The sequence below is a fragment of the Talpa europaea genome (genome assembly GCF_964194135.1).
Source record: "Talpa europaea genome assembly, chromosome: 10".
Taxonomy (NCBI): Eukaryota; Metazoa; Chordata; class Mammalia; order Eulipotyphla; family Talpidae; genus Talpa; species Talpa europaea.
In genome coordinates, this window is record NC_140077.1 from 118,096,076 (window position 1) to 118,109,939 (window position 13,864).

General features: G+C 58.6%; 1 protein-coding gene across 2 annotated transcripts in view; it reads right to left on the bottom strand.

Annotated features, from left to right (window-relative positions):
• Positions 1-13,864, bottom strand: part of BLTP1 (bridge-like lipid transfer protein family member 1) — a gene marked incomplete at both ends in the record, with an annotated part of 94,790 nt that overhangs the window by 46,407 nt on the left and 34,519 nt on the right. For both annotated transcript variants that reach the window (XM_084245712.1, XM_084245711.1), the window contains 13 exons: positions 415-557; positions 1,940-2,180; positions 2,493-2,645; positions 2,765-2,915; positions 3,278-3,429; positions 6,170-6,381; positions 7,140-7,337; positions 9,144-9,343; positions 9,708-9,835; positions 10,641-10,790; positions 11,613-11,727; positions 12,476-12,649; positions 13,766-13,836. In XM_084245712.1, coding sequence (XP_084101838.1) covers positions 415-557; positions 1,940-2,180; positions 2,493-2,645; positions 2,765-2,915; positions 3,278-3,429; positions 6,170-6,381; positions 7,140-7,337; positions 9,144-9,343; positions 9,708-9,835; positions 10,641-10,790; positions 11,613-11,727; positions 12,476-12,649; positions 13,766-13,836 — 2,088 coding nt within the window. The remainder of the gene's footprint in view (positions 1-414; positions 558-1,939; positions 2,181-2,492; positions 2,646-2,764; positions 2,916-3,277; positions 3,430-6,169; positions 6,382-7,139; positions 7,338-9,143; positions 9,344-9,707; positions 9,836-10,640; positions 10,791-11,612; positions 11,728-12,475; positions 12,650-13,765; positions 13,837-13,864) is intronic.

The window sequence follows — 13,864 nt, forward strand, 5'->3', positions numbered from 1 at the left end:
GCCTGGAACAGCCGGCTCCAAGCACAGCTGGCCACGGCCAGGAGACGCCCGCCAGCCCCACTGCTTGCTCTGCTGCTTGCTCCCAGGTGCTCGCTAGTCACTAGCTACGCTTCTGAACAAAGTCAGAAACTCAACTGTACCTGGATCTTGCTCCTCCTAAAAGGCCTCTCATTGAAAGTAACAATCACAGAGAGATCGACGTTTTCAACGCTGTCTTCCAGCGAACAGACATGCTACAGACTGACAGCAAAAGGGCCCTAAAGTCATGGCTGATGACAGCGGCCAGAGCTAGGCGCTCACGGAGACCGGGACACAGAAACGCCCTCTGGAGCCCAGGGCAGACATGCGGCACTCCAAGCTGAGACGATGGGGGGGGGCCCCCACCCCGCGCCCACACGCTGCGCTGGGCAGTACCTTGATCCGCAGCGCAGAGTCGCTGTGGGTGTGCGTCTTGGAAAGCTTCCTCATGATCTCGGCCCCGCTCACGGGCCCAGAGGTTCCGGGCGGCGGCCGGCCGGCCGGGCCCTCCAGCAGCATGGTGTGCTCGCTGACCGTGGCTGCAATGGTCAGAGGGGCGCGTTGGCTGGGGCCGGGGCTCCACCCCGCACCGGGGCCCACGGCATCTGCCGGCTCACTCCCTTCCTGCCCTCCATCCGCTCAGTTCAGGCAAAGGCAGTCCCAGCCACCGGCGTGGCCCTGGGGCTCGGGAACAGCGACTTGAAGCAAACGACTGAGCTGGAGCCGGCCTCGCAGGCCTACCGACCCTGCAGGGGGTCTGGTCACAGCAGCGTCACCCCCGCCCCGGCCGGGCTCTGGGTGGGCAGATGGCCCCTCACAGGGAGCACACTCACCACACTCCCTCCACCGGACAGCAAGGCTGGAGCCACCACAGACGTGGGGCTGCCCACGCTGCAGCCTGTGCTGGAGCAACCCGCCTGTGCTCTCCTCACAGGTGTGACAAGACCACACCGAACCAGCGGGTATTACTGGAGGACGTGCCCCAGGTCCTTCCCACCCAAGCGGGGAGTGCAAAGCCCGGCCACTGTGCTCAGGCCTTCCCGCGGGCTCCAGTGGACAGCACTAGAAAGCAGGCTGACTGCGCGGCGGGCAGTGTGTAGACTGGACATTTTCAACATAAATAATAAAACCCAGCCCCGGGGTCGTGACGCAGCCATCTGTTCGCTCTCATCTCAAGAGTACCACCTTTTCCCCCAGGGTACTTTCAATTTTTCTCAAAATACCACAAGAAAAATTTACATCGAAGATGCATCAGATAATAAAACTGACTGTTGGAAAGCACTGAAGCTGGTGGGCTCCGAGCGTGTTCTCGCGCCTCTCTGGGTCTGCGCCACGAATCGTGGCCCAAGCACAGGGTCCAGCACCGGGCAGGGCCGCGCGGCCCAGGACACACAGGGGCTCCTGGAGAAGGCTGGCCTGGGGAGCTGTGCGCACATCCAGGCACACGTGCACAACCCCCACACACACATGCACACCTGCACCCATACACGTGCGCCCACATCTGCACATGCACACGTGTGTACACCTGCAAACGCACACCCCACACGTGTTCACACCTGCACACGCACGTGCACAACCCCACACATGCACACCCACATGCATAGCCTCACACATGTGCACACCCGCATTCACACACCCCCAAATGCGTGCATATGCACACACGCATACACACACACACGTGCACAGGTACAGGGACGCATGGCCAGTGGCCCCAAGCACTCGGGCTGCCGGGTCCCGCACTCCCGCATCAGAGCTGCGTGACAGGTTGGCACAAGTGGGAGCAACACGCATTCGGATTGAGCCCCATCGTTCTTGCAGAACTTCAGGGGTCAGTATTTCTAATTTGGGCCACAGAGTGGTGACGTGGCCGCAGGCGCTGTGCTGCCAGCTGCGTGTCTGGCACGGGTGTTCTCAGAATCACCTGCATCAAATTCGAACTCCGCCCCGTCGGCGCTGGTGTCGCTCTGGAGGCCGCCCCCACTGTCCAGCCCAAGCCCATCCTCGGGCTCCCGGTCCCCGCCGGAGCACGGCTTCGGGGGCTGGGCTGGCCGGTGCAGGCTGACGCCTTTGAAGGCTGGGGTCACCACGATGAACTTCATCCACTGCCGGGCTAGGGCCACCAGGCCCTTCTTGAGCGTGACCAAGGCAGGCAGCCCGTCGCTCTGCAACGCCAGGAGTGGCCACGTGAGGCCACCACTGTCGCTGTGCAGGATGTGGCCCCGACCCGCTGGCGCCCGCCCGGAGGCACCAGGCCACAAACTGCAAAGCGACCGCTGAGGTCCGACAGCAGCACCCCCAAGGCCCAGACGCCCCCGACCGCGCCTTTCTGCTCGGGACAGTGGGGCACGGGCAGGCGCGTTCCACCCACTTGGCTGCCTCTGCCCAAAGCCTCACAGCGTGATGGCGGAAGAACAAAGCTGGTGCTGCCCCTGCAGAGCCTCCCAGGGCCGGCCGCCCATCCCGCCGGGGCTCACCGTGGTGGCGTCCTCGATGACTGAGTGGCGGGCCTGGTGCAGGTAGTGGTGCAGGATGCTGCACAGCAGGCATGAGGGGTTCTCCTGGAGAGAGCGGGCGACGTTCGTGAGCCTGTTGTACTTACTTCTCAGGGGGAAATGCACGCTTTTATTCTGAAACAAGGCAAGACAACACTCAGAACGGTGCAGAGCGAAGGGCGCAGAGCCGCCCCTCCCCCCGGCTCCTGCCAGGGCAGAGCCCAGCTGTGAGGGTGATGCCGTGACAGACGCACCTCCAGCGCCTCAGTCATGATGCAGCCCATGACGGCGCAGACCCGCAGGGTGCCCTCCGTCTCCAGCCTGTGCAGCGACGACTTGAGCTGGTCGATGGGGACAAGCCAAGCCCCGACGGCCGGTGTCGCCGTACTTAGGAGGTTTAGCTGCCTTTTGAAAGAAAAGAATCACCGAAACAAGCATCAAGCTCCCATTCCCATCACCTTCTCCTACTGTACTTAGTGGCTCTTCCATTTACACAAGCTCATGGCTCCTTCTGACCACAAACTGACTGGCGACCTGTGATCGGGACACGCGGGGACAGGGACAAGAAATGCACAAGCCCACCAGAGGCGAGAGGGCAAAGGGCCCACCGGGGTGGCTGGCGAGAGCGAAGCTGGAGCAGAGAAGCTGAACCCGCGCAGGAGTCTGCAGGGTGGGGCAGGCGGGGCAGCCGGCTGGGCCCTAGGAGGCGGCACCAAGGCCGCAGGAGGCAGGCGCGGCAGGCGGAAGGAGGACCCCCGGCGCCTCACCTGGAGAAGGCGTGGGCCGGGGCGCGCACGTTGGTGGGGGCCGCGAAGCTGAACCAGATCTCCCGGATGGCCAGCTTCATGCTGCAGGAGTCGGGGGGCGGCGGCATCAAGGGCAGATCCTTCTTCAAGTCGTCAGACTCTACTCCTTCGTCCTACACCAGACACAGCGACGGCACGTGTTGGTGTGTGGCCCTGGTGCCTCCAGCACAGACGAGAACTGCCCTCTCAGACACAAAACCGCCCAAGCAAGTCAAGCTCCACAGGCAGAAGCTTTGCAGGCCGTGTGGCCGGGCCTGGCCCAGGCCTCTCCTCACGCTGAGAAACAGCCACAGAGCTCTGAGGTTCCAAGGCACGGTCTGGAAAGCTGCTGCGCTGTCGAGTCACTCGCCTGAGACCCCAGCAGCCGACGGCTTCCCGACCACTCCGTCAGTCTCTGCTGCTGAGGGTGTCCAGTGCTGGCTTCCCAGCGAAGAGGAGAGGAAGGAGAACAGGGAGCAAGCTCGAGAGCTAAGGCCCCACCTCCCCTGCAACCCAGTTTGCATTTCATTTTAAAAGAATATCTTATACTTCCAAATAAAGTGCCATAAGGAATTCTACCCAAGGCCTTGTTCAAATAAATTAAAGGAAAACATTCCTGGTCAAGTACTAGTAATTTGAATCTGTTGTTAGAAGCAAGAATATTTTAGGCATCTGCGGTTCTTTGAAATACAGAAAGCTAAGAAACATAATCTTCAAGGAAAAAAACACCATCACCATCCATTAACTTACACGGACTTTTTTTTCCAGCATTCCCAGACCCCCCAAATCACCTACCAACTAGGCCAGCCCACTTTTGGACAGTGGGGCCCCTCGCAGAGATGGGGGGATAGCCCATGTCCCCGAGAGGGGTGGGCAGGGAGCACCATCCCCCGCGGCTTTGGGCAGATGCGGGTGTCTGTGCCAGCGCGGCAAGGACACAGCAGGAGGGGCACTCGCCAGCCATGAGCTGGCCTGGCACAGGAGAGGACACGCTGGGGCGGGACAGAGGCCGAGGGATGCTGGCCAAAAATGGGCACACACAAGGCCTTGGACGGAGGACCTTCACCCAGAGCAAGAGGCAGAGCAACCACAGGGAGGGTAGCTCCCTGCCTGGCCCCCAAACATCTCCACAGACTTCGTGAGCAAAGTCTCTTGAACTGTCAAATCACAGCAAATGTTCCAGAAACAAGCCCCAGCCGCTGGGCTCGGAGGGGACGCCCGGCGCTGGCCCACGCGCCCCGGCCCTGCAAGGTGGGCTCCCCTCCGCTGGTCGGGGCACAGGTGGGCGGGCAGGTATGCGCGCCTCGGCGCACACTTTTGTGCACATTCCTGGAAGCGGGCGGCTCCGCGGCGGGAGCGGCAGTGCAGGCCTCGCTCCCGTGGCTCCCCCACAGGCCACTCTGGCTGCGGCTTCCCGGAGCCCAGCAACCGCCCCTTCACTTCCTGGACGTGAAATGGACCGATCAGGTGTGAACAGTCGGCTGACGGAACTACACGGTCCAGCCACAGGATTAAAAAATGGTCCAATCAGACGTTTGGAGGGGCGCCCTGCCAGAGGATATAAGCCAGGGACCAGAACTGTGGGGGAGGAGGTGCCGCCAGCCTCTGAAGGGCACAGATGGCTCCTGCCTCCAAGGGGGGAGGAGCGGAGGCCAGACTCCGCTCCTGGCCTCCGAAGAACGAAGGAAAGACACATCAAGCAGCCGCCCTCCGAGGAGGGGGAAAAGCTGACTGCAGGGCCGGGGCCTCGTCCTGTCTCTCCACCCCCTGAAGGGAGCCTCAGAGGCCCCAACCCGGCGTCCCAAGAGCTGTTTGTTGCTGGTGTCGCCCGACAGCTCACACAGAGCTGTGAACACTGGGTGTCTCTGACACCACCTCTGGGGGACCAGCAGTGACCATCTCTACTGGCCGGCGCTGGCCAGCTGTGTTGACAGGTGACCAGCACTCTGCTGGTGCCGCTGGTGGAAACTCTGAGTGAGGCAGCCACTACAGGCGGCCACAATGAGCTCGCTGTCTCCCCTTTGTAAAATAAACCCCGTGTGGTTGTTCTTGGGGCCCGAGGCCTCTTGTGCGGGTGCGTAGGTGAGACCCATGGACTGACCTGTCCTCTACCAGTCCCTGCCCTCTGTTCGGCTACAGCCCACAAGCCCCTCCTGTGCGGGTGTTGTTCTGCCGCAGCCCTTGGTTTTGGTTTTTGGCCTTTCAGGGCTTCTTGGCGGCTCCCGTCTTAGAGCTCCGGCCTACCACCAGGCCTCACTACTGAACCCCGTCTCAGGCACGCTGCCTGGTCTCCCTCACCCCCACAGCGCCAGGAGGCGAGGTCAGAATAGAACTCCTGCCCGAGATGAGGAGACCCAGGAGAGGGTTGCGGACCCGCCCAAGCCCCCTCTGAGAGCTACACCTGCTCTGTGGCCACAACTGCTGCTCCCAGGTCACCACCATAAAGCGCCTCCAGTGAGAGCAATGCGCTGGCACCAGCTCCTCCAGCACGAGGAGGCAGCGACAAAATATTTGGAGCATGCATGTGAGGAAGCCATTTAAAGACTGATTCTGCTAAAATCCTTCAAAGAACATAAAAACAAAGCCTGATTTTCCTAAATTCTAATAATTGATTATCTGACAAAGACAATTAAGCTCCTGCAGCACGAGCAGGCCTCACGTGAGGCTCTCAGCAGGTGAGCAGGTCTGGGGCGCAGCGCCCGCAGGCCAGCAGCCGCGCTCTACACGCATTAGAGTCGCCCAAACGCTCTGGCTACTGTTAGAACAAAGCCCAAGCTACAGGCAGACAGACATCCTCCAGACGTTCGCTGGAGTGGGCACATGGTGTCTTACATTGCTTTTCCAAAGCATCATTATTACTAGAAATTCACCAACTTGCTCGTCTGAAGCAGAGTCCCCGTCCGGGCCGGACGGGGGGCTGGCACGGCCGCGGGGAGGAGCGTCCTCAGACACGTCGGTGTTGTAGCCACTGCCCGTGGGCGAGTCAGAGGAGCCGCTGGGTGTCGGAGCGCCGCCCCTCTCAGCGACGCTGGCCTGGCCCATGACGCCAAAAGCATTGTACAGAACAGCGCCCGACTGTCTTCCTCCTGCAAAAACGGAGAATGTATTTATTGAAAACGGCGGGTGCCTCAACACTGCACGATATCCGTCAAGATAAAAATCTCATAAGTCTGTCTCCTGGGCCTCCCCAGTGGTGCACGGGTTGAGCGCAGTGCTGTGAAGCTGTCCGCAGACTCTGTAGCACAGGTTCAATTCCCGGCCAGTGACGGAGATTCCCATATGGCGCAGCAGACCTCTCCTGTCTCGCCTGCTGCTCCCCTCAGCAGTGTCTTCCATCCATCTGCCTGTTCTGCTCCCCGCTCTGTCTCTGGTGAATTCTCTTGCCCTCCGGTACCTCTGGCCTATACCCCAGCTCTTGTATAAATTGGAAAAAAAAAAAAAAAAGTCTTTCTCCTGCCAAGATTCAGCCCTGAGCTCTGAAAGTGGTATCAGCCGGCTGTTGGGTGAGGAGCTGCAGCACAGGCGGCCTGTGTGACACGCCCCCGACACAGAGGTGGCCAGCGTGACGGCCATCCCCAGGGGGGCAGCGGGAGCAGCATCTGCCTGGGGTGGTGAAGCCTGATGGTTTGCTAAGCAACGGTTCATTCCAGAGCTGATGGCTCAACCCTCTACTGGGCACATCCTGAACCCCACTGAGGGCGCGCTGGAGGAGCCTGCACAGGGGCGCCTGGCCCGGCCCCGATTCCAGGCCCCTCGCTTCCTGCTTGCAGATGGGACTGTTGGAAACATGTCAGCGGTCAGGGCAATCTGTCTCCCACTTGAGCAGAATTTTTAAAGCACTTACCTTTTATGGTTAAGTTTTCCAGCCCACACTCGAACATGATCCAGCCCCACCTCTCCTGACTGGGGCCTATCCGAGCGACGTCGGGAAGAGCCTGCTGGTCTGTCTCATCCACAAACGCGAACTCATCCAGCTCCTCAAGCGTGAACAAGACCTTGGACTTCTCAAAGGGAATCGCGGTGATGGCACAGGTGCCGGCGCCTGCACCAGGAGAGAGAGAGAAGGCCCCCCTGCGACAGATGCCAGCCACAGACCCCGAGGGCCCTGGGCTGGGGCCTGCCGGGACACGCAGCCTGAGTGTCTGCAGGAGAGCCTCCGCGATGCTGCCGTGGCTGTGCCACTCCAGAGTGCTGGCAACGTCTTACTCAGGTCGCATTAAGAGGGAGAGAAGATTCCGCAGTTAACAACAATTGTTCATAAGGCAGCGTGAATTCGTTTCTGAAAGACGACAGGAGAGGCTAAGGCTGCACAATTCAAAAGCTAATTCAGCTTCACAGCAAACTATTTTCAAATACTTCACTGTTTTACAAAATGAAATACTAGTTACCCAGCCTTAAGAAAAACATGACTCTCCAAGACAATCACAGCCTTTTCTGAAAGATCACTTTATGCCAACGTCTGCCACAATCCTGGCGCCCCCCGCAACCCCCCCCCCCAGCAGCCGCAGCACGCGCAGCGGGACAGCATGCAGGGCCTGCAGGGCCTCGCCTCTGGCGCCTTGGCTCCCTCTGGCGCCCACGCGTACACAGAAGCAGGGCTTTCTGACCCTGTGTAATTTGCCACCTGGAGATGACGTGTTTGCACTGGAGGCACATTTCCTTCTAGCTCCTCAGAGATGATTTCACCAACCCAGCTTTGGTTGCCACAACAGAAATTTCTTCCATCTTTAAAAATTCTTCGAAGACATTAAGAGTGATGTGACAGCCCAGAGTATGAAAATATCACACTTTGCATTTATTAGCATAAAGTCTTCCCCAAAGGGTAAATGATTACCTATGTTTTTCTATGATTTCCTCATTATTCAATTGGTTTCTATTTGTTCTGAATTTTTTTTGTTAAAGATTTATTTTTATTTATTTATACAAGAACCGGGGTACAGTCAGAAACACAGACGGTGAGAGAATTCACCAGAGCCAGAGCGGGGAACAGAACAGGCAGACGGACGAAGTACACTGCTGAGGGGAGCAGTGGGTGTGGCAGGAGAGGTCTATGCCCATGTGGGACCCTCGCCGGTGGCCGGGGATGGAACCGGCGCTGCAGAGGCTGCGGGTAGCTTTGCAGCCCAGCGCTCAACCACTGCGCCACCGGGGAGGCCCTGTTCTGAATTTTTATACAAACATCCACCTTGGAATTTCACTGGAAGCTGTGTCTTTGAGGAGCTTTTTCTGGATAATGTGCATTTCAAAGTCACACCTCACCACCACTCACAGCGGCCACTGCAGTGCCGAGCAGCCTTCCCAGCGCCGACCCTGGGCCACAACGGAGTCATCGGGTGGGTGGGTGGCAGTGCTGGGGAGACCCCGGCAGTGAGCCGAGCTGGGAAGGCACAGGGCTGCCCGCCTGGTGCAGCAGCAGCACAGCAAACACCTTGGAGAAAACCAGGCCTCCAGCCCCAAGCCCTGACCGTGAGATGCTCTCAGGACAGCTGACACAAGCCCCAAGCAGAGGGCGACGCATGACAGAGCACGCCCGCCCCGCCGCATCTGTGTTGGGGGCACAACTCTCTGATGCAGCTGTGCCAGGAGAAGGCATTTAATGCCAGCAGAGACCTTGTCTGGTTCCGTAAGGAACAGGCAGAAGAGGCATGCAGACAGGAGGAAGCGCTGCGAGCGGGACAACCCGCCTGTGCCGACTGGGAGCCGCGCACTTAAGGGCTGTGCTCAACACATGCACAGCGCTTCCTGCCCACACAGCAAGTTACACCAATTTTCAAAGGGAAAATCATGTTTCCTTTGGCAAAATCCTCTTATATTGAAACATGTCACGGTCTCCTCTGTGGGCCCCTACCTGTGGTGTCCAGCCCCCGGAGCTGCCCGTGGACGCGGTGGATGTTCAGCTTGGCTGCGATTTCCATGCCTTTCTCTGCTCCAGCATTTGACCTGAGTGACCCGGAGGACTGAGGCTGCATCTTGGTGGCGTGGACATACCCTCCAAACTCGGACGTCCTAGCAGGGTCGGCACTGGCCGGAGCCTCCTCCACCACGCCGCTGTGGAGAGAGTGTGCCGGCCCTTAGCATCTAAACGCCCACCAAGCCTCGCTGTGCAGTGCTAGCTGTGTCACCTAAATCACAGTGAAGACACTTCACTAATACGTGCTGCAAAAGCCATTTCACTGCTTAATTCAAACCAACATTAATGACAGATTCTGCAATGTTTCCTGAAAACTGTGTGAATAAAAACAGTACAAAGTTTTAAAGAACCTACTTTGCGACTCCATACGTAAAGTTAGATTCACACGTCCAATGCCACCTACGAGTTTTAACATTAGCATTTGCAGAAAAGCACGCACAAGAAGGTGGCTTGCTTTCACAGCCAGAGAGACACATGGCTCAGGGCAGCAACACTTCATACCTGTTCATACGGACTTGCGTAGTGATTCTGTCGAAACACAGGGCCACGAGGGACACGTGAGCCACGGCCCGGCCAGGGGCTGCACCTGGAGGCTCTTCCACAGAGGCTTGCAGCAAACACAAGTTCACCTGACACACAACACATCAGAGGTGTGAGAGGGGAGAGCGGAGTGTCACTCCGTCAGAAGACCGCCGCTAAGAAGCCGCCTCGTGTCTACCAGCCATGCAGATGGTCGTGACTAAGCGCCTAGTGATGGGTATGGAGGAGTTTAACAAACTTCTGCTGAAGTAAACCACACGACGGTAACCCTCATGTGGGCTCACTGGCAAATCAAATACCACCTGTGCTGTCATGATCTACTCCACCAGCAGTCAGCACAGAGAATATAAGGACAAGAGCCACCAGAATCCCTCCTCTTCCAGTAAAATGCTTTAAACTGCTGCCTTTGAGGCACTCATTCAAGTGGAAACCTCCACTCTTGAGTTCACAGCAGCACTGTTCACAACAGCAAACAGGCAAGTGGGCCAGGAAGACACGGGCTATACACATGCGGGCACCACTCAGCCCTCACCAGGGAGAAACTCGGGCCACTGGCAGCTGCACGGGTGGCGCTGGAAGGGATAATGCTCGTGATGATGTTCAGTCAGAAGGAAAAAAAATATCAGATGGTTCACTCACAGGAGTAATATACGGAAACCAAACAAGGGTCAGGTGAAAAAAGACAAGCTGGCAGGCAAATTCTGGACCCGAGGCATCCAGCAGGGGAGGGGAGGCAGCAGCACAAGGGACCATGGTGATGGCTCAGGGTGATGAAGTGGTGGGAGATTTATGGGGATTTTGTCATTCAATACACAAAAATGAATACCAGTGTAAGAAAAATAATTCAAGAAACGCCGTCACCTTTGGCATAAACAGTTAGCGACGCACGGTCACCTTTGGTATGCTGACGTTGGCCTGGAGGCCTCTGATGGTCACGCTGTCCTGCTTCCTTGAGAGTGGGGTCTGCGCTGGTCCTTGGGTAGTTGTTCCCAGGGGGGTGGGGTGCTCGGTTTTTGTTCCTCTAATATCTTGCTTGGAAGACAACTAAAGAGATGGGACACAGAATGATCACTTCCCTCGTGACATTCACACCACCAGGGCGGCAGGCGCTGAGCCGGGGGCCCTTTCTGCCCAGCCCGTGCTGCCAGGCCTCGCGGAGACAGCAGCACACTGGCAGCTGCGGGCCGACAGCAGTGGCAGGAAGTGCAGTGAGGTGAGCTGTGGAGACAGAAGCCAGAGCAAGGGCGCTAGGGCTTAAAGCCACTTCCAAAACAGATCGGAGCTCTGGGGCCTACCCGGCTCTGGCCATCCACCCCGTGCTGGCTGGAAGGCTCCACGTTCTCGCTGCCCACTCCTCCCTGACCACCTGTCACAGGAGGGACCCGCCTGCTTTGAGTAACTGTCTCACTAGGAACAGTCAGCTTCACTGTCACCTTCCCCTAGTTCCAACGCTACCAGCACGTGGGGAAGCCAGGCTCAGAGCACAGAGCCAGGCAGGCGATATGTGAGAAGTTGGCTGCACGGCAAGGGGCGAGACCCTCACGGGCTGTGAACGGAACCCCAGGACATGCCACAGAATGACAACGTGGTTTCTTGGGGCGCAACTGTGCCGCCCACTGGGAGGAAGCTCTAGGAAAGGCCTGGAGCCACTTCCAAAACAGAGAGGACGCCGGTCAGGACCTCGATGCTGCTGACTCAGCCTGGCTGCACACGTGGAGACTTCTGGCACCAGCAACATGCAAAGACCATCAAGAATGTGCTGTGACTCCAATTTACGTGTGGACGAAAGGCGACAGTCGGGAATGCTCAGGTTCTGCTACTAGGGAGGGCGCTCAACCTGCCTCCCTGCTGGCTCCCGGGGCTTACGTGTTCCGAGAAGGTGCTGTTCTGGAGGGCCTCCCTGAGGACTCTGGCGTGCAGGTCGTCCACGATGGCGGCCGGGTGCCGGGCGCTGGCACAGTGAGCCATGGCCTCAATGTACCTGCACAACAGTGGGGTGAGTGGCGGGCAGCGCCAGGTGCCAGGCTAAGTGCTCTGGCTGTGAGTTCCAAACTTGGGCCTAACTGGCTCTACCTTTCCCCCCAGACACATGAGGCTCCCCGCGGACAGAGAATCCAAGGGGCCTCTTCAGGTGACGGCATCTGGGGCCCCAACTGGTCTGGAGTGGACGGCCCTCCTGTGCACAGAAAGCCTGAGGACGTCGCTCGAGTAAGGATGGAGCAACCGCGCGTCCAGCGTCAGAATCTGTGCCAAGCGCCGGCCTGGGCCCAACACCTGCGCCTGCAGGGGACAGTGCGGGCAGCTGCATTCCTGGGCAAGGGTGCGCTTCTGGCTGAATAAAGGACATTCCGACCGGACAGTGCCCACAGAGCACTCTAAGGAGCAATGTCCCAGGATAAATTCTAATAAACTGACTCATCTAACAGACTCTCTCCTTGAGGTGGGCCCCCCGGCTCCTTTGCACTCGAGTCTGCAGGCTTTCCCTCCCCGCAGTTCCTGCAAATGCATTGTTCCTCCGCCTGGAAGTGTATGGACAGACGGCTTTGGTCATTTCGTGGGCCCCACGCTCAAGAGACCTCCACACTCTTGACCGCTAACCTGTCTCATGTTGGTTATCAGACCAGCCGAAGGCCTGAGAGAAGGGGAAACTTTCCCTTCCTGACACTCTCATATCACATGTACTTTTTGCGTTATAAATCACTGCTTATATTTTTAGACAAAATTGATACCTGTCCAGAGCTTCCGCCACCAGGGGAGTGAGGACGACGTCCACGGCACCCCTGACCTCCACGACGGCTGCCGTCCTGGCCTGGGCCGCCGGCTGCCCCAGGCCCCACTCTCCCGCCAGCGCCTCGTCTTCCGTGTCATCGACAGCTTTCGTTTCCAGAGGAGTATATGGCGTCCTGGACAATTTCACAAGAAAAGGACATGGTCCAAACGGCATGCCAAGGCTGGAGGCCCCGAGGAGGACCTGCGACATGGGGCCCACACCCCCTTGGCCTCTGTCCCTCTCCTGGCAAAGACTCTAGACCCTTCGCATTTCCTAAGCGCAGAGTGTGAGGGAAGAGTCTTGTGCTGCGAATGAGGGGCCTGTGGAAGCGCCTGGGAGCAGGGGCTGGCTGCCAACCAACCTTGCCAATAGTGGGCTGAAACTCACTGCCCTGCCCCCAGAGGAGACGGCTGGGGGACCAAGGGCTCATCAGGCGCGCCCCAGTGGCGGGCGCGTACACAGGCGCCCACAAGGCAGGGCCCACGAAGCTCCGGGCTGTGAGCAGAGGCAGCTGGGGAGTGCGGGCCCGGGCAGTGCGTTTCCCACACTGACGCTCATCTGGGCCCTGTCACGCCCTTCATGTAAACTGGCAACACAGCAGGGGAGATGTTTCCCTGGTTTCTAGCCAGCTGGTCCCACGCGCAGGGAAGGACCTGGGCGGGCAGCTTCTGGAGAGGAGATGGTATCAGCGGCCCACGGAGTTGGAAGCCGCGTCCACCCGGGGGAGTCAGAGTTAGGACTGAGCCAGCGAGTTCTCAGACTCCCTGCTGGTGTCTGAGAGTTGCCAAATTGGGGGCGGGCGGGGGCCTGCCATCCCACAGCCACATACAGCCACATTTATCTCTGCCGAAATGTCATGGCTTAGACTAGGTGTTTTTAGACACCCCCCAAATTTTCAAAGACAGGACAAGGAGGTGCTAAAATGTACATCTGTCGAGAAGGGAATCCAGTGAAGGGAGAACATGTCCTTGGACGTGCTAACTCGGTGGTGCTTGTCCTCTCTGGTGGCCACGACGCTCACGCCTTGTTATTTCCCCGACCTTGACATGCAGGGCTGTGGCCTGGTCAGCGTGTCTCACAGAGGGGCTGTAAACGCTCAAGACCCAGGCCGGCTATTCACTCTGACCAGATGGTGTGTTGGGGACGATGTGCTCACAAGGCAAAGCCCACGGGAAAGACGGCCACCCTCAAACCAACCACATCCCCCACATGCGCGGCCTGAGGGACGCTGGCAGGCCTGTCCACTCACGTGGGCGTGGGTCCCGAGAACCGCAGCCCTCTGTCCAGCAAGGAGTTAGCTGTGAGCCCCTGCTTGATGACCTGGAACACAAAAACATCACTTACAGCC